The 26,933-nt window shown below is 35.4% G+C and overlaps 1 protein-coding gene across 3 annotated transcripts in view; it reads right to left on the bottom strand.

Moving 5' to 3' along the window:
* Positions 1–26,933, bottom strand: part of BMP2K (BMP2 inducible kinase) — a 134,182-nt gene that overhangs the window by 30,360 nt on the left and 76,889 nt on the right. For all 3 annotated transcript variants that reach the window (XM_060113705.1, XM_060113713.1, XM_060113723.1), the window contains 5 exons: positions 23,458–23,590; positions 12,782–12,885; positions 11,408–11,487; positions 6,965–7,125; positions 319–503 (listed from right to left, as the gene is read on the bottom strand). In XM_060113705.1, coding sequence (XP_059969688.1) covers positions 319–503; positions 6,965–7,125; positions 11,408–11,487; positions 12,782–12,885; positions 23,458–23,590 — 663 coding nt within the window. The remainder of the gene's footprint in view (positions 1–318; positions 504–6,964; positions 7,126–11,407; positions 11,488–12,781; positions 12,886–23,457; positions 23,591–26,933) is intronic.

The following is a 26,933-nucleotide window of genomic DNA, read 5'->3' as shown; positions in this document are numbered from 1 at the left end:
TAGGCATGCAGGCTTCAGTAGTTGTGGCATGTGGGCTCAGTAGTTGTGGCGCAAGGGCTTAGTTGCTCCCTGGCATGTGGGATCTTCCTGGACCAGGACTCGAACCCGTGTCCCCTGCATTGGCAGGCTGATTTTTAACCACTGCACCACTACAGAAGTCCAAACTACATATTCTTTTAATAATCAGGAAACTGAGCAAAATGTTTACTTCAATCTACAGTTCAAAGTACCCATGATACAAAAGGGAATTCACTGCTATTCAAGAGCAGCATGAATTCCACAACAGTACTTCTGTACCTCAAGTAACGAAAGAATCACCTGCTGCATATAAGCATCCTGAAGTAGCTGCTGCTGCTGCTGAGGATGACGATGCTGCAAATGAAGCTGCTGCAATCTCCAGTCTCCCTGCTGTAGCTGCTGAAGTACTCGATGCTGCTGTGGAGGCTGCTGAGTGGGCCCCTGACCCAATAAAATCTCAGGGCCATTTCCAGGTCTCAGCGCTCCTAAAACAGGTGTCCGAAAACTTACATTAACATACTCATGACTTCAATAAAATGGCTGCATTTCAAAACACACATTCCAATAATCATTAACCAAGGCATTCATATCCTTATCTTATAGAAACTTCCAAGTGCGTATAGTCTAAAGGGATTATTTACTATAATAAAAGTACCCATGAAAGTTAATTTTGTCAGTTACAACTCGTGAACAAGTCAACATCTTAGAAACACTTAATCTTTCACACTTCATCTCTCCATGAACACACCAACCAAGCCAATTTGAAATGTTCCACATTTCTCAACTGTATCATGCACCATCATGAGTCTGCATCTTTGCTGACATGATTCTCTGTTTAGAATGTCACTTTCCACCCACTGCAACTCTTCTTACCTATAAAGTTTATCTCAAATCTCTCTTCCTTCCTTTAGTGCTTCCACTCAGTTTATAACATTTCTTTTGCCTTGCACATATTAATTGTTTACATGGTTATTTCCTAACTGAAGGATGGGATGAAGACTTATTTATAATTTCTTTTAGTGCCCCAAAGAACTTTTTACATAACAGATGTTCAAATGTACAGATGTAGATGCTGCTGTAGTGAGGCTACTAACACTGTCTCCTAAATGGGCATTTTTTTATAAGCTTTATAAATTTTACCATAGGAAAATCCTATGAATAAACATTTGAAATAACCGAAAAAGGATGAGACAACTTCAAAAAGAGGAAATGCAATATACTATAATTTCTATATTCTCTTCCAACAAGTTAGCATAAATTCAAATATGACTCTTTAACCCTAAGGGGAGAAAAGGAGGGAGAGTGCAAGAACAGAGAGAGAAGGATTCTTTTTCATCAATGTTAATGTCTTCAAACCTCCACAGGCCTTAAGAATATACAATGCAGAAAAGACAGTCTCTTTAATAAGTGGTGCTGGGAAAACTGGACAGCTACGTGTAAAAGAATGAAATTAGAACACTCCCTAACACCATACACAAAAATAAACTCAAAATGGATTCAAGACCTAAATGTAAGGCCAAACACTATCAAACTCTTAGAGGAAAACATAGGCAGAACACTATATGACATAAATCACAGCAAGATCCTTTTTTACCCAGCTCCTAGAGAAATGGAAATAAAAACAAAAATAAACAAATGGACCTAATGAAACTTAAAAACTTTTTCACAGCAAAAGAAACCATAAACAAGAAGAAAAGACAACTCTCAGAATGGGAGAAAATATTTGCAAATGAAGCAACTGACAAAGGACTAATCTCCAAAATTTACAAGCAGATCATGCAGCTCAATATCAAAAAACCGAACAACCCAATCCAAAAACGGGCAGAAGACCTAAATAGACATTTCTCCAAAGAAGATATACAGATTGCCAACAAACACATGAAAGAATGCTCAACATCATTAATCATTAGAGAAATGCAAATCAAAACTACAATGCGGTATCATCTCACACCAGTCAGAATGGCCATCATCAAATCTACAAACAATAAATGCTGTTGAGGGTGTGGAGAAAAGGGGACCCTCATACACTGTTGGTGGGAATGTAAATTGATAGAGCCACTACAGAGAACAGTATGGAGGTTCCTTAAAAAACTAAAATAGAACTACCATATGACCCAGCAATCCCACTACTGGGCATATACCCTGAGAGAACTATAATTCAAGAAGAGTCATGTACCACAATGTTCATTGCAGCTCGATTTACAATAGCCAGGACACGGAAGTAACCTAAGTGTCCATCGACAGATGAATGGAGAAAGAAGATGTGGCATATATATACAATGGAATATTACTCAGCCATAAAAAGAAACGAAATTGAGTCATCTGTAGTGAGGTGAATGGACCTAGAGTCTGTCATACAGAGTGAACTAAGTCAGAAAGAGAAAAACAAATACCGTATGCTAACACATATATATGGAATCTAAAAAAAAAAAAAAAATGGTCATGAAGAACCTAGGGGCAAGATGGGAATAAAGACGCAGACCTACTAGAGAATGGACTTGAGGATATGGGGAGGGGGAAGGGTAAGCTGGAACAAAGTGAGAGAGTGGCATGGACATATATACACTACCAAACGTAAGGTAGATAGCTAGTGGGAAGCAGCCACATAGCACAGGGAGATCAGCTCAGTGCTTTGTGACCACCTAGAGGGGTGGGACAGGGAGGGTGGGAGGGAGACACAAGAGGGTGGAGATATGGGGATATATATATATGTATAACTGATTCACTTTGTTATAAAGCAGAAACTAACACACCATTGTAAAGCAATTATGCTCCAATCAAAATGTTAAAAAAAAAAAAACTCCACAGGCCTTAAATTCAACACCTCTACAAAAATCGTTTTATAACTATTTCTAATTCTTCCAATTACAAAAAAAATGGCATGTTCATTTTAATTATTCTTGAAAGTGTTTATAAAACTACAGGAAGAAAATTAAAACCATAATTCCGCCACACAGACATAACCATGATTAGCCTTTTAAGTGTATTTATTTCCAGTTGGAAGAGTATTAAAAAGTTCAGCTCCTCAGCTATACATTCATCTTTTAAGGCCCTGATGTCTAACTGGAGAACACTTTCAGCTGCAGGTGAAGCCCAATCACAAGCCAATGAACATAATGCAGTAACTCATGGAACTCACCTCTCACCTCACAAACTGTGACTTCTCTTTAGTGTTATCAAGCTGAATAGAGCTCCTTGGTTCTCAAGCCAAGCCCACAGAGCACCGGAGAACTCCCAAAAGACATCACTACAATCCTACATGAAAACCATGCTTTCGAGTACATCATTAAATCCTCATATTATTATTCCCCATTTTGCAAATGATGAAATGAAGGCTCAGAGAAGTTCAGTAAGTTCATGAGTTAAAGACAAATGATAAACTGGAAGAAAATATTTACAATATATTTGGCAAAGAATATTTAGAATACATAAAGATAAAATCTTCAGAGCAATAAAAAGTAAATAAAAGACAAACAATCTGATGGAAAATTGCAAAAGACAATTCACAGAAGAAAACAAATGGTCAGTAAACATGAAACAGTACTGTTAATCAGGAATATTAAAATAAAATCAAAAATGTTTCACCTGTCAATAGGGAAACATTTTTAAAAAACCAATACTATCAAGTGTTGGTAAAGACAGGGATGAAGGGACACTCACACCTCGTTTGTGCTGTAGCGTAAATTTCTGAAGTCTTCTTTGGATGGTAATTTAGCGGTATCTGAATAATTTTAAATGAGTGTATTTTAATAGCTTCCTCAGAAGAATGCTGACATGGAAATCAAGTGTTCATTATAAATATGTTTACCACAACACTATTAATAATAGCAAATATTGGAAATAACCAAAAAGGTTTTATAAACTATGGTACATTCATATGATGGAATATCACATACCTATTAAAAACTACATGGTAGATCTATATGCACTGATATGCAAAGCTCTCCAAAGTATATTACATTTTAAAAAAATCAAGTTGTAGAGAATTACGTATAGTATGAATCCATTTGTGTTTAACCCAATGTGAATTATTTATATCTGTGTATATGCATGCAAGAACATAAAAAAGGACTAGGAGGATGTATACCAAACTGCTGCTAGTTTACTCTGGAAAGAAAAAGAATGGGGACTTCTACATTGTTCTGAATGCTACTGTATTGTATGAATATATTTTTTAAATTTATTCATGTGTTACTTTTTTTCTTAACATCTTTATTGGAGTATAATTGCTTTACAATGGTGTGTTAGTTTCTGCTTTATAACAAAGTGAATCAGTTATACATATACATATGTCCCCATATCTCCTCCCTCTTGCATCTCCCTCCCACCCTCCCTATCCCACCCCTGTAGGTGGTCACAAAGCACCGAGCTGATCTCCCTGTACCATGTGGCTGCTTCCCACTAGCTATCTATTTTACGTTTGGTAGTGTATATATGTCCATGCCACTCTCTCGCTTTGTCCCAGCTTACGCTTCCCCCTCCCCGTGTCCTCAAGTCCATTCTCTAGTAGGTCTGTGTCTTTATTCCTGTCTTGCCTCTAGGTTCTTCATGACTTTTTTTTTTAGATTACATACTTTTTAATAAGATTTAATGAGAAAAGCAATGTTAAGAGATGTACAGGGCTTCCCTGGTGGTGCAGTGGTTGAGAGTCCGCCTGCCGATGCAGGGGACACAGGTTCGTGCCCCGGTCCAGGAAGATCCCACATGCCACGGAGCGGCTGGGCCCGTGAGCCATGGCCACTGAGGCTGCGCGTCTGGAGCCTGTGCTCCGCAACAGGAGAGGCCACAACAGTGAGAGGCCCGCGTACCGCAAAAAAAAAAAAAAAAAAAAAAGAGATGTACATATGAGGGGGAAAATAGTATTTTTTTTCAACTTAAGCTAGAAGCATGTAAGAAAGAGAAATGGTGCCCCTGACATGAGGGGTAGGCCTGACACACTTAGGTCTAGGCGTTCTCATGATAAACATAAACAATTTTACAGAACACTGACATCAGACAAAGCCATCCTATGACCATGATGGACCAGGACAAGACTACTCCATTATCATGTCTCAACACTGACAAAATCAGGAACACTGTCCAAACCAGAAAAATGACCAAACCTCTCTCAATCCTGGCCAGTATGACTAAATGCTGCTTCATTTCCAAATGAGGCTTTTGCTTCCCTCCTTCTAGATGATGATAATGATATTATAGTCCCACCTCCCCAAAATTACCTAAAACAAGCCCAAATCCCTTAATATGTCTTTTCAGACACCTTCTTACTGAGATACTCCCACAGATTTCCAGGGTACCTGAGTAATAAACCAAATTTATTCAAATACAGGTGTGTTCCTAGTGGTCTTTGGCTGAAGGGCCAAAATACGTGATAGGGAAGACTAACAGCGGGATTTCCCTGGCGATCCAGTGGTTAAGACTCCGCACTTCCACTGCAGGGGGCACAGATTCAATCCCTGGTCAGGGAACTAAGATCCCTCGTGCCGCATGTCACAGCCAAAAAAAAAGAAAAAAAGAATAAAATTAAATAAGTAAATAAATACAGCTTTATTTAAAAGAAAGAAAATAAAGAATAGCATCTCTGGGCTTCCCTGGTGGCGCAGTGGTTGAGAATCCGACTGCCAATGCAAGGGACACGGGTTTGAGCCCTGGTGCGGGAAGATCCCACATGCCGCAGAGCAACTAAGCCCGTGCGCCACAACTACTGCAGTCCACGCGCCTAGAGCCCGTGCTCTGCAACAAGAGAAGCCGCTGCAGTGAGAAGCCTGCACACCGCAACGAAGACACAACACAGCCAAAAATAAATAAATAAATTTATTTTAAAAAAAAAAAAAAAAAAAGGGTTTCCCTGGTGGCGCAGTGGTTGAGAGTCCGCCTGCTGATGCAGGGGACACGGGTTCGTGCCCTGGTCCGGGAAGATCCCACATGCCGCGGATTGGCTGGACCCGTGAGCCATGGCCGCTGAGCCTGAGCGTCCGGAACCTGTGCTCCGCAACGGAAGAGGCCACAACAGTAAGAGGCCCGTGTACCGCAAAAAAAAAAAAAAAAAAGAATAGCATCTCCAACCCAAACACTGAATGCTTACTATGAAACAGAATTTTCCTAGATACCATACACCTTGTTATTTACTTTTTATAATAGGCAGAATGGTTGTTTTCCCATTTTACAGAAGTGAACAGTGAGGCTAAGAAATGGTAAAATGGGAATTGGACATAAAAGACTTCAAATTCCCCTTTTGTTCCCTTTTCCCTTTCCCTATTCCTCCATCAGGTATGCCGGATCACCACAGGCATATGTTACATCAGATAACATAAATGTCTTCCCTGAGCATATACTTTACCTAATAGTAGTAACAGTAGTTAATAGTGAACATTTCTTAAGGACATATTATGTGGCAGACATTATAGTACGCAGTCATTTAATCTTCACAACAGTCCCTTAAGATAGGTACTAGTATTTTCATAACACATATTACTAAAAAATAGGAGAAATAGGACTCAAATCCAGGTTCTTAAGACTCAACATGTAGGCTTTTAACCATGAGAGTATCCTAATTTAAAACATACTAGTTGAAAACACTTTAACATTAAAGCTTTGTAAGGCTAGAGTTTCAAATTCCTCCTTTCCAATACAATATAGAATTTTCTATACTCTTGAACTTTAGTATCAACCTCGAACCCTACTAGTCGATGACTCTAGAGATAAGCAGGTTGTGAGCTTTTCATACCATACTTTTATACTGCCAGTACCTTACCTTTGTTGACAACATTAGGAAAACAATTAGGTGGGTTTATTAGACATTAGTAGCTTTATGTTTCTTAAAGCACTATGTGACATATCTGCTTCACAATAGTAAGTCTGCCAATAATTTACATTTCTAGAAAATCAAGCCATAAAAGGTTTATGTAAATTAACTAAAAAGGGGACGAGGTTGGCAGAGCTCTATCACCTTTTGGTCTGTGGTTACTGAATTCACCAGGAGCTGGGACTTTAACAGGTATTGCTGAACTTTGAATGTTCAGCACACTAGTAGTGGCAGTAGTAGAATTCGCCTTTGGTCTCTGTCTTGGTGCAATTGAGGTTTCTGTTGGTCCAATGGTATCTGTTATTCTACAACAGAAGAACACATGTCATTCCAAATACTGGGATCATTTCTAACTTACTATTTGTTCTATAAAGGATCTATCTCAACAGATGCATATTTATTATTATTGATGATCATGTTAGCCCTCTTGGCTTCTTCCTAAGTCTCATTTTCAAGTACTAAATGTTTAATGAAGATAAGAAAGTAAATAAAATAAACCTAACCAATTTCCTCAAGCCAGATTGCTACCATTTATAGCCTGCCACCGGAGCTGGCAGAAAAAGAGTATAGAATTGCTCTTAAGGAGATAAAATAAAGGAAGCAAACAGAAGTCTTCACAATAAGGTTTTGGACAAAACTGAGAGCCAACTCTTTAAACCAGTCAGAGAAATAAAAATAAGAAACAACAAACAACAGTCTCCTTTAGCTTGGACTCTTCGCTTAAGAAAAAAAAAAAAAAAAAAACAAGAATAGGGCCTAAGGCATGTAAAACAAAAGAAGCCAAAACTCTTAACTGGTGGAGCTATCAGCTCACATTCAGCGTCTTGAATCTTTAACTTTGCTTTACTTAAAACACTGAATGGAAATTATATAAAAGTTTTCCCACTAGGACTTAGTTTAGGCCACAAATGTGAGTGGTCAAGTGGAAAGAAGTTTTGAAAGCAAGAGACACTAAATATAATTCAAGGAGACACAGACATTTGCTTTTCTGTTTCAAAAATCGCCAGGAAAAACCTTTAACTTACATATTTATCAACTCTGCTTTCTATAAATTCAGAACAAAAACATGAATACTTCTTAATAGGGTCTATGTTCACTTTTCAAAAGGATTGCAATAAAATCTCTTTATCGGGCCTCCCTGGTGGCGCAGTGGTTGAGAGTCCGCCTGCCGATGCAGGGGATACGGGTTCGTGCCCCGGTCTGGGAGGATCCCATATGCCGCGGAGCGGCTGGGCCCGTGAGCCATGGCCGCTGGGAGCCTGCGCATCCGGAGCCTGTGCTCCGCAACGGGGGAGGCCACAACAGTGAGAGGCCCGCATACCACAAAAAAAAAAAAAAAAAAAATCTCTTTATCAAGTTCCCTTAGCACATTTTCAAAATGATCTGACGCTTAAAAGTTTTGCATACATATGATTTATCAAGTACACATCTGCGGCATTTAGAGAAAGTCCTATCTGTCATAACTGCACAGAACTCTACAGTTCTTTCCTCTATCTGGAGATACCACAAGAGGGAGCCCTCTCAACAACTATCTTTCTCGGAAAGAAAGGATGTGAAATTGAATCAAAAGATTTTGGAAAATCATAGAAATGCATTGTATGTGGGCTGTTTTCTAAAAATAACATTTATGTTTTAGACGGGATGGGGATGGTACAAGTCATATGAAAACAGAACTAAAAGGCTATAAAAAGATCATGTATACATGTAACCAATTATATCTCATTTAATCTAATTATTTATTGAGTTCAAATTATGGATATGGCACTAAAACCAATGCTGTATTCCCTAAACTCAAGTAATTTGGTGGAAATATTGTATACAATTTTTCTATTTGTCTACCTGTTCTTCATTAAGTGGGTAGTATATAGGCCAGACCTCACCCTGCCTTGTCCCTGTTCTAAATAGCTCCGTAAAGGATTCACAACACACATGAGCAGGGCAAACCTCTAAAAAGCATATTAAAAGTTCTGCAGACTTTGTTTAGTCTAGTGTTTCCTAACTTATTTCACTCATGTACCAATATCTATTATACAATTACTGATATCCAGCTAATAGGGCTCAGTACCCTGTCTTCAAAGAATTTACAGTCTACCTAGGAAGATATGGCACATGTTCATGAAAATATAATAAAATATAAGACAGAAAAAGTAACCAGCGCTAAGCTAGTACTGTCAAGAGTTTCATGGATGAGTAATTTTACCTTTAACCTAACTTGGCTAGAGAAGGCTAAGGTGAGAACTGGAGGTTAAACATAAATATGATTTCATCAGACAGTAAAAGAAAGTAAGCGGTCTATGAAGAAATGGGAGGAGCATGCCTGGACAGATTCGGCAAAGTGAAAATACAAACTTAACTAAAATGAAAGAACAAGTAATTACTGATATCAACACTGCTACGCAGCTTCCTCTGCACTATTGTAGCAGACACAGAGCTGTTTTTTTGCTTCCTTTCTTTTCTTTTCTGCTGACTAGCCTGAACAGTGTTCCTAAAATACATTCTCTTCTCTTAAAATCCTTCAGTGTTTCCATCTGCCAGGGCAGTGATTCTCAACCCTTCCATCTTCAAGATATAAATTACATAAGTTTCACATGTGTAACAGTCTCAAGAGCAGATGCAAATTTTGGGGAGGTGGTTGGGGGGTTTTAAGAAGTGCAACAAAAAGTGCCACTAATTGAAGGCAGGGCAGGCAGATAATATTCATAAAAGCTTTAAAACATGTAAATAATGATACTGGCTATTTAAAGATTCCCCTTCCTCCTCTCTCTGGAAATATGCCTTTTACATGGAAAAAAAAAAGATTTACAACTTTTTAACATTTAGAATTTTTCAACTTCTTTACTATCAATAAAAGGTAAACTTATATTATTGACCAATAAGCACCAATGAACCCTATTTTTTTAATATACATAATGTATAGATTTAACATACTATGAATAGCACTGTGAATTTTAGTTAACTATTTCATTAACTATTTCATTTCCTTATAATTGTATAGCTGTAACTTGCGTCATGGTGAAAAGATATTCAAAGCATTACTGTTCAGTTGACTCATGCTTTTTAAAAAAATTGTATCTACTTTCTTAAAGATTTAATCATTACCAAAATAATTATTTTAAAATTCAACTGACAAGTCCTACAATAATTCATAATGACCACTCAACTATAACAGCAGTTGCTAACTACAGCTATGTCATGGGTAAGACAGTCAGTCATGCTGGATTCCTACAAGTTAGATGTCACATTACTCCTTCGTCTCTTATCAAGAGTATTTTAAATTTAAGTGAATGAAGATAATGTTTTTAGAGTGATGCCACATTTTTTTAAAACACTAAGTCATTCTCAAGTGATATTTCAATAATTTACAAATAACAAATTATTTATAACACACCTGACAACCAAGTTCCAAATAGTAGAATTGACTGCAAAGTTGAAAACTCACCGGCCTAAAGGCCAAAATCCAAATTTCTCAGCATGACATATAAACAAAGTTGCTCATGACTGATATTTACCTACCCCTCCTCAGCTTCATTTCCCACTACTCCTGTATATGTGCCCTTATTATGCCCCAGCCTTGTCGTTTCACAAACGCTGTCCTCACCGGCAATGTTTGCCTGCTATGGTTTCACTGCCCATCATTCCAAGTGACTAGACTATTCATCCTTCAAGAAAAGAGTCCAGCAACTCCCACCGGATTCTTCCTGTGCTCCTGTCTTCTTTCCCTTCCTCCACCCTCAGAGCTGCCTGATATCTATCAAGGTGTGACTGTTCACCCGTCTATCTTCATTTGGATCAGAACTCCTTGGAAATAAACACTGCTGCTTTTTCTTTGTAGTCTCAGTATCTGTATCTTGCATGTAACAAGTGCGTGACAAATATTTTTTATGTATTTTATGTCAAATAAAATACTTTGCATAAGTAAAATACAATACAAAAAACTGTGACCAAGAAATCTCCCCAAATGTAATATTATGCCTGTCTGATAATCTAAAATACAGTCCTGCTTATTAACTTTTAAACTCAAAAAAGAAAGCATGAGGAAAAAAAAATCAGTCATTAATTCAATCATTAGTCAGATTTAGGTCTTAACCTATGTAATTCGTATCAAACATTAATGTAGTAAAGAACTATAAAAGTTATTTAAAACATTATATTTATTTATCAGTCTTAAAAGTATTACCATTATAACCACTCATTATAAATTATACATAGCTATTTTTTCTTTCAGTAAATTAAAAAAAGTCATACTAGCTATTAAGTAAAACATAAAATCTCATAAATTAGTTGCCATGTGATGAAATGACAACTCCCCCATGTAAAAGGACCCAGTGTAACATCACCAGTCACACAATCACTTCGTGATTGCTGAGAAGGAGCAGTTCAAGTGCAACTGCTGTCAAACCCTGTTATATAAAAAAGCTTAATCTGTACTTGCAATAAGGAATACGACATACCACATGCAATAAGGAATACGACAATTTTTTGTGGGTGAAGATGATATTTAATGAATGACACTTGCTAGGATTAAAAACAAGAACTGTCCTCTTTTTTCTTAAATGCCTTTTCAAATTTCAGCATAGTTTTGCCTACCTGGCTTTTATTTGGCTTTTCCTAGAAGCTGCTTCACTAGCAGTCATCGGTTCAGGAAGAGCTGAAGGAATAGGAGAATTCTTGGAAGAAAAAATAAAACTTATCATTTTAGTTTTTATTTCAATTGCAGAAAGCTTTACTTAAACACTACGGATACATTCTTAAATTTTAAAAGTGTTGTCTGTGAGACAATCTCTTCACCTCAGATATCTATAAAATGTTCACATATATTTGCAAATATCAGTGCATGTTATACAAATGTCACTTTCATATTTGTGTTCCACAGAAACCCTTGGAAAATAAACAGAACAACATCATTATATCCACTTTACAAATGGGTAAATCTTGGGTATAAAGGATTATATTACACTTGTAAATCAATGACTATTTCACACTCTTTGGAAGAAGAAGCAAAACACCAAGCACATGAATACCGTGTTGTTTTACATACTGCAGGTAATTTTCATGACACTGCTTGTCAAGTCTAGAAAACAAGAGCAGAGTCTTCACTCATTTGCTTATCCTCTATAATGTTTGGCTTACAGTAAGTACTCAATAAATGTTTGCTGAGTGAAAAGCTAAAAATCCAGGCAAATGTCAAATAAAGCTACTTTCATTACTAGAATGTTAGTAATGACTTTCAGCTTCAACCAAGAATATATTATATTGACATACTAAGAATTTCAAAAAACAAAAAGGAAAAGGTACCAAATTCCTTCTTTTTTCTCAGTGGGGTGGATTAAGTTATACACAAAGGAAACCTATAAGAACAAGTCAGGCCAGAATGATCTTCACAATGTTGAGAACAGCTTAAAAAATCAATGATGATTCTAGACTTTTATTAAAATTAGCAGACTCACCATATACTGTTAATCTGATGTAGTTAAGTATGCAGACACCAGATACAATTCAAAGCTTTGCATGGTAATAGCTATTACCAACTCAGCTTCCCTGCACTAGACACTGGGTTTTATATTTATTATTTCTAATCCTCATAATTACTATCCCTGTTTTACAGAAAAAGTAACAAACTATTAAGTAACTCCCCAAAATATACAGCTCCCCAAAAATCTAACAGTCCAGTTTTTTCAACAGTTAGGCCCAAACAACTTAATAATAGTAGTTTGTGCTGTATCAGACAGAGGTCACTGTGTTTCCCTCAAATATGCAAAATATCCTGCAGTGCCCTCAAGTCCACTGTAGCTCCCCAGAGCACCACAGTACATAGTTTGGCAACTGTAGCTTTGTATCAAAAATACTAATCACAAACATACTATGAGACCACTTGTCTTGAAACAAGTAACTCTGAAAGTATATATATTCGCACAGATAAAATGGATTTTAAATTCATATCCTACTTGCAAAACTACTTACATTGATGTTGGAGACTGGACAATCCTTTTTGGCAAATTTAAATGCAAAATATGACACTTGAAATATATCGGGTCTATGTTCTGGATCTGGTTCAAGCATGAACCCTGCAAGAATAGATCAAAATGTTAAGACGTTTCATTGAACACGGAAGCAATTAGGGGTACATTAAAAGGGTAAAATAAATAAATATATTATATATATATATTTCCATTCTAAGAGCAGTGATGATTCCAGCAAACTTTGTTAACATATATAGAAAACATTAGAATTGCTATTTTATACAATATCCCAAACTAAAGACAAATCAGTCCTAGAACAGTTCTCTACTGTTCTAGTATGAACGACAAATATGAATATTTTTCTGGGACCCTAACGCAAAAGAAAAAGTGAGTTTAGTAAACACTGGGGAATTATCCAAAAAAGTTCCAGGGCTGTAGTAGGGGTCCTTATTTTCACTATTATCTAAAATACCTCTACTAATTTTTAAGTGCTCCTAAATCATTAAGAGAAGACTAAATTTGTATGCATTATAGTCTAACAAAGTAGTAGAGGGTTGGCACTATAATTTTCCTAAAACATGCTTACTTCCCACGCTGATGACAGCAATATTCATTCATCATAGTTCTGTATTTCAACATGCTATCCACATCATGTTCAGAAGTACAAGCAGAATTTTTGGTTCTATTATGAACAGATTTCACACCAACCCTACAGCATTGCTTGAAAGGCCTGACCTTTTTTCTAACCAAAATGACCACTACCACTTGTCAATTTCTTGAACTACTTGTTAATTTACAATTTCACAAGAAGGCTGACATTTATACTCAATTACATATGTAAAAAATCCATATTTTGTTAAAGTAGTCTTCATATTCTAACGCTGCTTCATTGATTAACTCTAAGTTCTTATCTTATTCAAATCATTTTTAAACCTATCTGCAATGTAAAATTTCCAGCATTAATTAGATAATATTCTAAAATTTACTAATAAAATTATGTACAGAGATATCAAGGTATATAAACAGCTAAATTAAAGTTATAAATCAAAATGAATTAAATCTACCTTTCAAACTTAAGTAATATTTGAACAAACAATGTGTAATACATCTCCAACAGCATGATAAATTTATTTGCTAAAAACATGGTTGTTTGGCAAGTGACATTAAGCACAAACAAAAATTTATTTGGGAGATTCTGAACTCAGTTTTATTATATTCTGCATATCACTTGATTTTATATACTTTAAAAGGCTAACAGATATCACTTACAAAATTGATATTTTACTATTGTATCACCATTGTTAGAAATAACTCTGAACATTTAATTCTAATATTTATTAATGTATATTCAACTTCACTCAAATCCAGAAAAGATCTGAAAAATCTACAAGGTTTACTTCATCCTCCGAAGTTATATTTTATCTTGATACCAACAGATATTACATGTTTTAAAAGTAACAACAGTACATGATAGGGGGATAAATTTAAACAGACTTTTACCAATGTGGGTAGAACTGATAACGTCTTATAAGCAAACAAAAGGACCTCTAACTCCCCTGGCTCATGTTTCCATGTGGGAATACATCTTCTGGAGGCACTTTGGTTTGTCGAACTGTACTGATACCATTTATGTGACATAAAATCAGCCTAAAAGGTCATGACTAGCATTTATTTTAGTAAAGTAGAATAGAATTAAGAGTGCATTACTGTAAGTATAAGCAATGTTTCAAGAAATTTGTTTTATGTGTATGTATATATAAAATGTATTTTTTACCATGGATCACTGTTAAGCAGTTTGATAAACCACTGTGCTAATGACCTCTCTCTATTAGTATAATACATTCCTCTCCAAGGGAAAGACAGTGATTTGTCTAATTGAGACTAGAAAAAAAGAAATAAGCACCCACACGTGTCCATCTCTGTTGCTCTTTCTTTCAACAGTTTATTCTGAGGACATGTACGTTCTTTACAGAACCATGTTTTGCAAGTGGCCTACTTCTGTGGAAGAATTCCATGGTTTTCCAACATTGTCTATGACTCTGTGAGAGTATATCTGGGGGTTGTATATGCATTAATAGGCCCATTTGGCTTCGGAGTCCATTCGGCAATCTGCTTTGTCATTTTATCTAATGAGATCCTGTGCCCCATCTCTAATTTGGTTCTAAATTCAAAGTATGAAGAGGCTGAAACCCACAGTAGAACATGATTACATTTTTATCTCTGAATATTTTTATATTGAAGCTTATCAGCCATTTAAAAAGAAAAAGAAAAAATCTCAATAAGGCATTGTTAAAGCACTTAATAATGTAATTTTCCAAACTCTCCAAAAGAATGGATTGCAAAATGTACTCCTAGATTACTGAATGATGTAATCTGGAGTGCAGAGGTATCAATTCTAATCCAGCTAAACACTGGAGCATATCTACCAAAAATAACAATTTCAATTTTTAAGTAGTTGATCCAAAGCCATTTTCTCTCACAATAATTAAACCTCAAGTCTAGTGTTTTATTAACTCCTACTTCATGACAATAAAACCGTATCATCTATAGAAATATGCTCCCGAGGAGAAGGAGTGGATTAAGGAATACATGTGTCTAATTCATCCAAAAGTGAATCAAGTAATTAAGTTTTTTTAAAAAGGCAGAGAAGCTAGAATACACCCTTGTTTACCCAACTTAATATGATCATGTGAGTCAGCACAAGACCATTCCCAGTAACCTTGATTCTACTGTAAATATAAAATCGACCTTTAAAAAGTAAGCCATATAGAAATGGAAGGACATTTCTCTGCTCCTCTTACTTGTGTGACTCTTTCTATTGACACAAATATCACTAATTCAACCTCAGAACACAAAACAGTCTCAGCATTGAAGGTAGTATATGACTAAACCACCACAGTATTTCCAACTGATGTATCAGACTATCTGATAAAAATCACTTGCCCAAGGCAGCTGAATTAATTATGCTTATTCTAATTTTGCAAAGGAAAGTACACCATCCATGCATATTCCAGCAAAAAGAGCAGCTAAAGGAGCAGTGGCTGCTGCAGCATAGCAGTGGCCACTGCAGCATAGCAGTGGCCAAGTTAACCTACGGTTACATCAAGGACGCACACAAAAAATTAAATGAAGTAGTTTCAATTCAAGTTACATAAAATGATGGATCCATACCGGGTCCTAAGTAGAAGTTAAACCAGCATCTCTAATCTAACAGCTCAACAAATTTAATAGGAAAATACTTTGGACAGAGGTCTCAAAAGAATGTTCCTGCTTAAAATTTGTTAACATTTTTTCCTTCCACAAAGACACTTTTTCTCTCCCATAGACTTCCAGCTATTACACTTATAGTAATTTACCTGAAAAGAGAAATACCCACTCTAATTTTGCAATCATAAATACTTCAAGCATTAACTTGTTATTTTTGTCTGTTGACCTATGGAAAGTATTATAGAAACTTACATGTCAGGCAAAGATGTTCTATAAACCTTATTCCATGGACTGTTGAAATGAAACCAAATTTAGCAGCTAATAATAAATGTGTTCAATCATAATGTAAAGACTAATGGCACTATAAATATGCCAGGATAGTATATTTGGGATAGCCCTGGTAGCTGTTCCTAGAAGTTATTGATCACAGCCCTCTCTTTACATCTCCCCAAATGGTAACCCAGAGCCAATGACTGAAAACCTTCAAGGAAACCCTATCTTAATCTCTGATTTTTTTTTTCAAAGGTACATTAAAATGTCTGAGATTTTTTTTCAACAAAAAAATATATAATGGGCTTCCCTGGTGGCGCAGTGGTTGAGAGTCCGCCTGCCGATGCAGGGGACACGGGTTCGTGCCCCGGTCTGGGAAGATCCCACGTGCCACGGAGCAGCTGGGCCCGTGAGCCATGGCCGCTGGGTCTGCGCATCCAGAGCCTGTGCTCTGCAACGGGAGAGGCCACAACAGTGAGAGGCCCACGTACCGCAAAAAAAAAAAAAAAAAAAAAAAAAAAAAGGAAAAAATATATAGGAAGACAGTGGATGAAGAGTATAAATGAAGCAAGATTGGCCATGAGTTGATAATCACTGAAGCTGGGTGGCAGGTACATGATAAACCATTGCACTGTTCTGCCTATATTTGTATGTATTTTTTAACTTCCATAATAAATTTTAAGTGTATCTAAATAAGCAAGTTCCTGGTTTCCCACAGAAAACAGGTATTAAAATAAATTTATTTATTATCAAAACAACAAGAAATATCAAGTGTTGGTAGAATGTGGAAAAAAGGGAACCCTTGTGCAATGCTGGTAGGAATGTAAATTGGTACAGCTACTGTGGTAAACAGTACGAAGGTCTTTCAAAAAGTTGAAAATAGAGTACCATATAATCCATCAATTCTCCTTCTGAGTATGTATCTGAAGGAAACAAAAACACTAACTCAAAAAGATATCTGCTCCCCCATGTTCACTGCAGCATTATTTACAAAAGCCAAGATATGGAAGCAACCTAAGTATCCATCAATGGATGAATGGATAAAGAAAATGAGAGGCATACATATACACACACACACACACACACACACACCATGGAACATTACTCAGTCATTAAAAAAAGAGAAGGAAATCTTGCCATCTGCAACAACATGAATGAACGTGAGGGCATTATGCTAAGTGAAATTGGCCAGACAGACAACAAATACCATATGATCTCACTTAAAAAAACAAAAAACAAAAAAGACAGATACAGAGAACAGACTGGTTCATTATATATCATATATCATCATTTCACTGCACAAAGTTAAGAGATAAGAAAATTAATCTTAGTAGTTACATTTAACAGGATATTCTGGAATATATGATAAATTATGGTAAACCTTTGATATCCAACCTTAACCTGAAAAACCAAGTTTGGCTTCAAAGCATCCAAAGGAATCTCTGCAGGGAAAGTGCATCCTACTTAGTATCTGACAGCAGATGCCCTGACCCTCACCCAGAAAATCAAAAATTAGGTTAGCTCAGGAAGAATTATAATGACATCAGTAGTACTAGTGGGAGCTATAGTAGTAATAATGATAGTAGTATTAAAGGCCATCTCTTTCTGAGCACTCACACATTCTAAGAAGCACTTCTCATAATTCATTTAATTTTCACAATAACCTTAAGAGGTAGGTAATTTAATATGCTCATTTTAGAAATCAAACTGAAATAAATGGAGCTGCCCCGTATTCTGTACCAAATAAGTGACAGAGCAGATGCAAGCCTAGGCCATTTGGCTCCGGAGGCCAAACTGCTCTTAATCTCCACAATGTACTTCCTTAACCACCATAACAGAAGCTAAAAGAAAGGTGAAGCAACCAGCCTTCTGTTCACTCATCAGAACTATTCGGTAATCCTGTTAGTTATGCTTCTCATTCTCCTCTAAATATTCTCTAAGTTCTTTTCAACTCTTAGATCCAAAAATGGAAAGTGCTTCTCTCCTCATTGCCCCACCCAATCCATCTCCATTACTTGTCTACTGGAAAAGTTAACAGAAGCTAAGAAGGAAAATTCTAAATAATTGCTACTTTTAAGAAGTAAAGTCTGCAGAAAGTTAATAAACTGAGCTTTGTGGACAGTAGTTAATATAATTAACAATTATTATCATTAATATATTAAATATTATTATATAAATAATAATAACTACCCTTGACCAAACTGGTGATAATCAAAAGTATATTCAAATACTTATATAACCACAAACCATACAGTTTTAACAAAGATTAAGCATGGCTATTTCATTTTCAAAAATCTTGAATCATATAAGGTAGATGTAAACAGCATTAGTAAATCTATTCATACTAAGAAGATATATTTTTTAAATGCTTTATCTTATAAATAAATGTGGGGCAACTACATTGTATGAATAGACAGTTGGCAATAAAAAGCTTCACTTTCAAAAACTATGAGCACAGCTAGGTAGTTTCTGGTTTCTGAAGGTAGAATTTACTTGAAAGCACTGTAAATCATCAATTAGTTTATTATAAAAGCAGACAGAGAAACCTAAATAGGATGGTGAGAAACAAGCAAGCTCACATGCGAAAAATGTAAAAAATAAAATTGCAAAGAATCTAAATCTAAATCTAAATCTAAAAACCATTGCATTATAGATAAGTATGTTCGGGTTTTAAAAAATCTCTACTTTGTTATTAAGCTTTTACTACTCAAGACAATATTTAAAAAGTAAAGTCCACAAAAGCCCTTTGACAGGAGATAAAATACCAACATTTACTTGGGTGCTTTTATTTTATTCAACCTTGTTTTTTTTTATTTCTGCCTAGCTCTGAGAAATCAGTTCAAAGACATTAATACATGGCCAAATTTATACTAACATTGATAAAAACTAAAATCTGTACATTTATTGAAAAATAAAGCAAGCATATGATGCCCAGTAAAGCATCAATGAACTAGAGTCCAATTAGATCCTAAAATTATCTGCAGTGTTTAGCTTTTCTACCTTCCTACTATACACAAACACACATACCCATATGCACATACATAGAGAAGGAAAACAAACAAACCTAACACAAGAAAATAAGATCTCAAATAGAAAGAAGTCTCACATGTGAAACAGAATCCCATCCCATGCCTACAGGCTGTAGGAGCTGTAGCTGGTATGTGATTTATCAGTCTATTCAAATGAGAACCTAATCCTAGGTTTTAGAGTTAGTGTACTGGAGCCTGTGTCTGAAGTTTAAGCCAGACTTATAAACCTGAGATATAAACTGGCTGTGGCAAGAGGGAAGATTGGAAACGACTGGATCTCTTAGAATCTACATTGTGTTGCATTCTGAATCAAATGTTGAAAATCTCTCATTTATAGCTGTGCAAATAAACCAGAAATTTCTTGTTGTAACTATCAAAAAAAATAATAATAAGATCTCATCACTGTAAGCAAATTAAATCATGAATCAGGGTATGTATATACTGTCCAGCCTCTCATACAGTTTTGTCCAATGAGAATACTGAGTTGCTAAGACACTGCAAGATCCTCAATAAAATCCTCAGTCCAGTTGTGATTAAAGCATTATACTTAACAACAAAACAGTGCCACAGATACGATGATTTACAACAAGGGCTTCAATAAAAGGTTAAACTTCAATTAGCCAGAACACTCAACTGCCAAAGTAAATTCCTCAATCTATTTTTTGAGCATTCCATGCTTTTGATGCCCTAATTTTTGGACAATGAAGGAAGAAAGCAACTGGATAAGACAGAGCAGCTTATGGGTATGAAGTTTATTCAAATATACTCTAAAGTATGTTTGCTCTCTAAAAAAAATTCACATTCTGCCAAATGGCAGGCTAAAAATAACAGGGCTAATGAGGAAAAGAGAGCTGGGACAAACCACTGAAAAAAAAAAACTATACAGCTCTGTCACCAGAACACTGACAAAAACATTAATTGATATCTGGGAAGGTAACTTGGTCTGACCAGGCAGGTAGCTTAATTTGGCTGAAGGCTGCCACGAGGACATAAAAACACGTCAAAATAAGACTAGGAGGTTCTCAACCAATAAGATAAAAGTGCAGTTCCGAGCCAGCGTGGGTGCTAGTCAGGAGGCCATCCGTTGGTAGAGAGTCACACAAAAGCTGAGAGGTAGACCTCTCTGAGAAGAAAACCTCAGGTACAAGCATTCATATTAATGTTCTCCAGTTGGAGTGGAAAGTCTACAAGCTGGCAGTGCAGCAGCCAAGCTCAGGGCGACTTCCTTCCCCTACAAGTTATAACGCCAGCTCCCCCACCGCTGCCCTGCCTCCCCTCGCCTAGGAAAAGCATTCCACGTGAAGCAATGTAATTTTTGTGTTCAACTGACATAATTCTCTAATTTCCAACGTGTATGAGCAAATCCACATTAAAGAAACAAAAAGATCATGCTTTAAGTAAGTTTGCAAAGTAAAGCTAGATATCCTTTTAGGCTCCATTTTCTTTTTTCTTTTTATCTTTCTCAGGATAACATTGTGTGATACTTCAGGGCTGTGATTTTAATCCATAGTGTAACTATATAGTTAGTCATTTTGGAATACAGTAAGTTCCTATCAGCAAACAAACATGCTATAAAATCTCCCATCTAAACAAACAAACTCCTTTGGCACCACATCCTCCTATAGGAAAGAGCTGTGCATACTTACTGACTCGACTCTGAACTTTATATTCTCTTTTGAACTCATTCCACTTAGACTTTGGTCCCCAGCACTTCATTGAAACAGTTCTTAAGAGTCACTGATGACTTCTCTGTTCTTGATCCAGTGGTCAGCTTTCAGTCCTCGTTTTACTTGACCTACTGTTAGTATTTGAAGTAGTTGTTCTTAAAGCCTAGTTTCACTTAGTTTTGGGGATACCACTCTCTTTAGGTTTTCTTCCTCTCTTTCTGCTACTTCTGAGTGTCCTTTGTTGGTTCCTCCCAATATTGGAGTAACTCAGGGTTTGTATTTTAAACTTTTGTTTATATACGTGCACTTAAGGTGACCTCTTCCTGTCTCACGGTTTTAAATACTATCTAAATTAAGACCTAAATTTATATCAACCACAACTTCTTTCCTGAACTCCAGAGGCATATATCTGATAGTCTGTTTAATATCTCCACCTTAGTATATAATGGTCACCTTGAGCTTAATATGTCCAAAACTAAACTGATTTTCCTTCCAAAACTGACTCGTCCCACATGTATTTCCCAATCACGGTAAAGGCGCCTCCATTCTTCTGCTCTCAGGTCATAAACCTTGGAGTCATCCTTGCCTCTCTTCCTCTTTCACCCTCCCAGCCAATCCACTAGCAAATCATGATGACTATATCTTGTAAATATAATCAGAATTAGACAACATCTTGCCCCCATCACTGCTACCATCCTGGTGCAAGACAAATCCATCTCACTCTTGTTTTCATAAAAATAATGTTACTCTTCTACCCAAAAAGCTCAGTGGCCCCCCATCACATAATTAAAGCCATGGTCCTTTTGATGGCCTACTAGACCCTACACTCTTCCTGCTGCCTGTTCTTGTAATTAAAGTTTCATTGGAACATGGCCACACTCATTCATTTACATATTGTCTGTGACTGCTTTCAGTAAAACAGCAGAGTTGAGTCATTGTAAGAGAGACTCTATGGTCTGCAAGCTTAGCTATTTACTGTCTGGCCTTCTACAGAAAAAGTTTGCTGACCCTTGCTCTAGAATGTAAGGTTCTTTTTTTTTTTTTTATACAACTTTATTGGAGTATAATTGCTTTACAATGGTGTGTTAGTTTCTGCTTTATAACAAAGTGAATCAGTTATACATATACATATGTTCCCATATCTCTTCCCTCTTGCGTCTCCCTCCCTCCCACCCTCCCTATCCTCCATTTTCTTTTGATTATTTTTCTTCTGGAGTGTTTGCCCTTTTCTTTTTGAGTTACATGAGTTAGCCAATTGTCAAATGTGTAACATAAATTACAAACGTTAGCCAATTGTCAAGTGTGTAATAAATATTTTTTCCAGTTTATCATTTGACTTTATATTTGGGTTCATGGTTTGGGGGAATTTTTAATGGTTTAAATTTATATGTCAATGGATTCATGTTTTCTATTTCCTGAGATTAAAAGCCTAGTTTACACATTACCTACTCCAGTGTTATATAAATAAATTCAGACCTATTTTCTTCAAGTACATTTATGTTTTATTTTTTACATTTAAGTCTTTAATTTATCTGAAATTTTAGCATAATGTTTGAAGTAGAGATCCAGTCTGATTTTTCATCCACAAGTGGTTAATAAAGTTTTGTATTTCCATCTGTTTTTCCCCACTGAGTTGAAGTGGATAATAAAATTTTGTATTTCCATCTGTTTTTCCCCACTGAGTTGAACTGCTATCTTTATTATACAAAACCTCAAATATATTTACATTGACCCTCTTTTCTACTGCACTGATCTCAGTGGCTGGAGGCTATGACAGAGGATGTTTAAAATGGAAAAAACAGAGTAGAAATGCTAGAAACACTTTAATTGAAACAGTGCAGAGCAGTGCTGTTTAAATACTGCAGCTTCCTAACATATTTTATATCTGATGATCCTCCTCCTCCCCCAAATCATCTTTTTAAGAAATTGTACCATGTGCATATATAAAATATTAAATTACAGTACCTGTCAAAAAGGAAGAAAAAAATCTTAAAAGAGGCTGTAATGAAAACTGAGGTATTCTTTTGGAATCAAAGGCCCACAGGATTACTCCTTCTGACATACACTTAGGTTGCTTTCTAATTTTATAATCAATAAGGAATATTAAAAATAGTGGCCAAATAAACTACTATTTAAGATTCACAATACTGTGATCTAAAGAAGCAACAGGTCTGGATATTTGGATTTCAAAAGTTCAAAGACTGAATAATTAAATGTTACGCTGTAAGTTTTTCTAGAAATTCCAGTTTCCTTAATTACATAATCTCTATGTTCTATAAAACCTTATCTAGAGCTTAAAAATATCCATGTACTAATCATTAATTAATCTGCTTTCATTCCTATAGAAGTCTTATAAACATCTTTTTAAATTTATTTCTTGACTATAGTTTCATAAAATTATAATACATGAAATTAAAAGACTAGGTTTAGGTAAAGGAATGGAAACAGCAGGCCCTAAGTACTGTTATCTTACAATTTTTTAAATAAATTTTCCAAGTACTTACTTATTAAACAATGTATGTTATGAGAGTAACGGGAATTGTCTGGGATGGTGAAGCTGCCATCACAGATAGCAACCTGACTCTCACCAAAAGGAAGAGTGAAGAAACAAAGTTTATACAGCAAACATCCCAGGGCCTGTAAAACAAAGAAGCATGAATATCATCAGAGCTCAAGTATCAACTTAACCACAAGACAAAAAAAAAGTAGCCACAAACCAAAAACTAAATATGTTATTTAAAAAAATAAAAGCCTAATGTTTCTATACTGGATCAATCTTTTCACAAATTACAACTTAAACAAATTAATGTACTTAATTTTTAAAAAGGCATTTAACTGTATCATTACCACATTTTTCTATCACATCTGTGGCTAGCTGGCTGAATTAATGTTATCATGGAACTCTAGATCATGAATGATATAACTAAAATTATAAGTGGCTGGTTCCCTTCGGGAGAAAAATTATACTTTTATTTCTTTCACAAGGAAAATATATATTTAGTACATAACTAGCATATAACAACCAACGATGTAAGCACAAGGCTCCTCCGAGCATAATTTTTTCAGAATTCATTATAATATCTATTTTAAAATTCCAAGTACGAGTTAACCAGCACAGTTAAACTTAGCAGACAACCATCAATACTGATTATTCCCTGATTTTCACTGATTTCATTGAGCACGTCATTATTTCATAATATATTATTCACTGAGCACATAATATAAAAATTAGTTCTCTACTTCTATATATAATCCTACAATTTTAATTCTATATTACACTAGTCATATTTGTACCTGGGTAATCTATATAAAATTCAAAAAGGAAGGGCTCTGTCTGCTTCACTTGCATGGATTCATAGACATCATAGCACCAATAAATCTACTTGCTGACAATGAAGACAAAACACCCTAAAACACAAATTGCATCTGGAAAAGTAGCACAGGAAATTTTTAGCTACAATGCCAACAGCTCAAACCTGAGACACAGTAATAAAATGTGATTTTCTGCTCAAGAAATCATTATGCTATCACAGGTAGTGTCACCTATAAGCCTTATGAGTGTAAGGGGTGATTCTAATTCTAAGTTGATTATATAAAATTATCCAGTAGTAACTATACAATTACATCAGCAATAACTGAAATTTGGCCTATCTAAAAATTAGCAAATCAGCTTTCCTTTATTGGATTTTCTCCACACAGCAACTTAGCAAACCCAATTAACAAATACACTAGCTTTATAACTACTATGAAGATCACATATACAGAAATACCTTTCTGAGTTCAACAATATTAACTTACAACACATTATTTTCAATACTATAACAGTCTTCCAATGAAAAAAGTTTAAATACTCTAGCAATTTCAATATATTAGTTCAAAAACATTACTAGATTATGTACCATATGACTAACAAAAGTATTAAGATTCTGAATAGAAATAACCAGTTCAATGTGGCTTTAAAAAAATTTACAATGCTTTTTTTCTATAAGGAAGATATTTTCAGCTTTTATGCAACAGATTGAGCGTAAGCCTTCCTTAAAAGCACTAAAAAATATATTATTAATGGTGTAATATCTGCATTAAATTACACATTTCTTCTGCCCAAATGATAGTTAGGCAAACAAGATCTGCATTTTAGCCAGTTTTATCTTGTCAATCAAACCTTTAGTAATGTATCTTTTGTTGTGGGAGTTCCCAGATAACAATTTTAGATAGCAATGCCAGTGTACTTAAAAAACATAAATCTAAAATACTCTTGGCTTTACAGAGTGTGAGCACAGTGAGGTGTCCTAATTTTTTTTCACACCAAAGGCATTTCCCTCTATCCATTTGATACAATGAGAACTGTTGAAGAAACAGGAGGGAACGAATGACCTTATTTTGAAGGCTGAGTATCACCGTCTTTAATTTTCCTCATTAAAAGGTAATATGAAGCATCTGTCACTGAATTTCCTACTGGTCAATAAAATCAGCATCCTAGTTCTCAGGATAAAAATAACCTACAATGAAAACTTCAAAACAAAAAAAATTTTTTCCAAAATATATATGCTAAATGAATACTTTAACCTCAATATCATAACCCTCTGAATCAGCAATATTTTTTTTCTGGATATTCTTGAATTCACACCTAAAATGTTGTAGCATTTCATCTGAGCTAAGACAAGCATTAAAATGGCATCATGGAAATTAAAACTCTGTCAAGCATATAAACACAGATTCTGTTTTCTGATTACTTTTCTGGCTTCTTTTTTATCTTTGAGTATCTATTTGTCATCCCACAGCTATACCAAGTTATCCATTATAGAAATACTGTCCCATATACTAATCTGTAAATGGTATAAATTTTAAACTTATCACTGACAATTTAGTATGCTGCCTGGCATGCATTCGAAGCCTGGTGAAAAATGAAAACAACAAAAAAAGATTCCCTCCTTTTTGTTAAGATATTGGGTTGCAATCGCGTTCTTAGAGACTTTTTTTTTTAATCAACCCTTGATGACTTCAAAACAGCAGTCAAGCTATAATGTCTGTTGTCTCCTCTGCTGTTGAAATACGCTTTTAGGTAATGTGGATTTCAACATCAGTCACAAAATTAGGCCAGAAAAGACTTCCACAATCACCTCCTCTAATAAATACTTTCATTTTATAAATTAAGATCCAGCTGAATTTGCTTTCTACATTATACTGCAAGCCATTTACTATAAACCATTTAATGAGTCAAATGTTAATGCTAAGAAGAGCAACGGAATTTGAGTCACACAAGCTGGTGATCTGTAAGCAGTATCAAATTACCTAAATCAAACCTATTCATGGTTTGATTAAATTATGTATATGGTTAAAAATTCAACTACCACGAGATTTAAGAACCATCGGTGAGAGAGTGTATATTATGTAGACAAAGGAAAACCAATCATAGATACTCTTTTTTTTATTATCTTGCAAGAATATTTAGTATCCCAACCCCTATAAGAGAAGGCCAGGAGAGGGGCACCAAGAAGATATTCATTTGGGTTCACACGTTACACTCGACTACTTTCTAAACATTATGTTTTAAAACAAAATAAATATGACTTTTCTTGGAAATTCTAGAACTACTTCCAAAGGAGTATTTTTCCTCCATCCCTAACATAGCCACTAGTGGTAGATATGGCTAAATACCTGTTAAATTTAAATGAGTTCACATCTAAAATAGAGTTTCCTGCTAGTTTATTAAATATAGCCCAATCATATTTTACTTCTGAAATAAGTTCTAAAGAAGTGTGGGCACTCTAACATAAAGTTCAACTCTATAGAAACATGATATATCTCAATAATTCAATCCAGATATAGATGCTAAATGATAAAGAACCTCAATATATACAGGTTAGTCAATGATATGTTTATAATTTTTTAAAAGTTCTACTCATGTTAGTTTCCACTAAAAAGATCCTAAAGTACTCCAGAAAATTATCAACAATATTACGTAAGAATTATGTCTAGC

The sequence above is a fragment of the Mesoplodon densirostris genome, chromosome 1 (genome assembly GCF_025265405.1).
Source record: "Mesoplodon densirostris isolate mMesDen1 chromosome 1, mMesDen1 primary haplotype, whole genome shotgun sequence".
Lineage (NCBI taxonomy): Eukaryota > Metazoa > Chordata > Mammalia > Artiodactyla > Ziphiidae > Mesoplodon > Mesoplodon densirostris.
The sequence above is the reverse complement of the archived record's forward strand: the minus strand, read 5'-3'. Positions and strand labels throughout refer to the sequence as shown.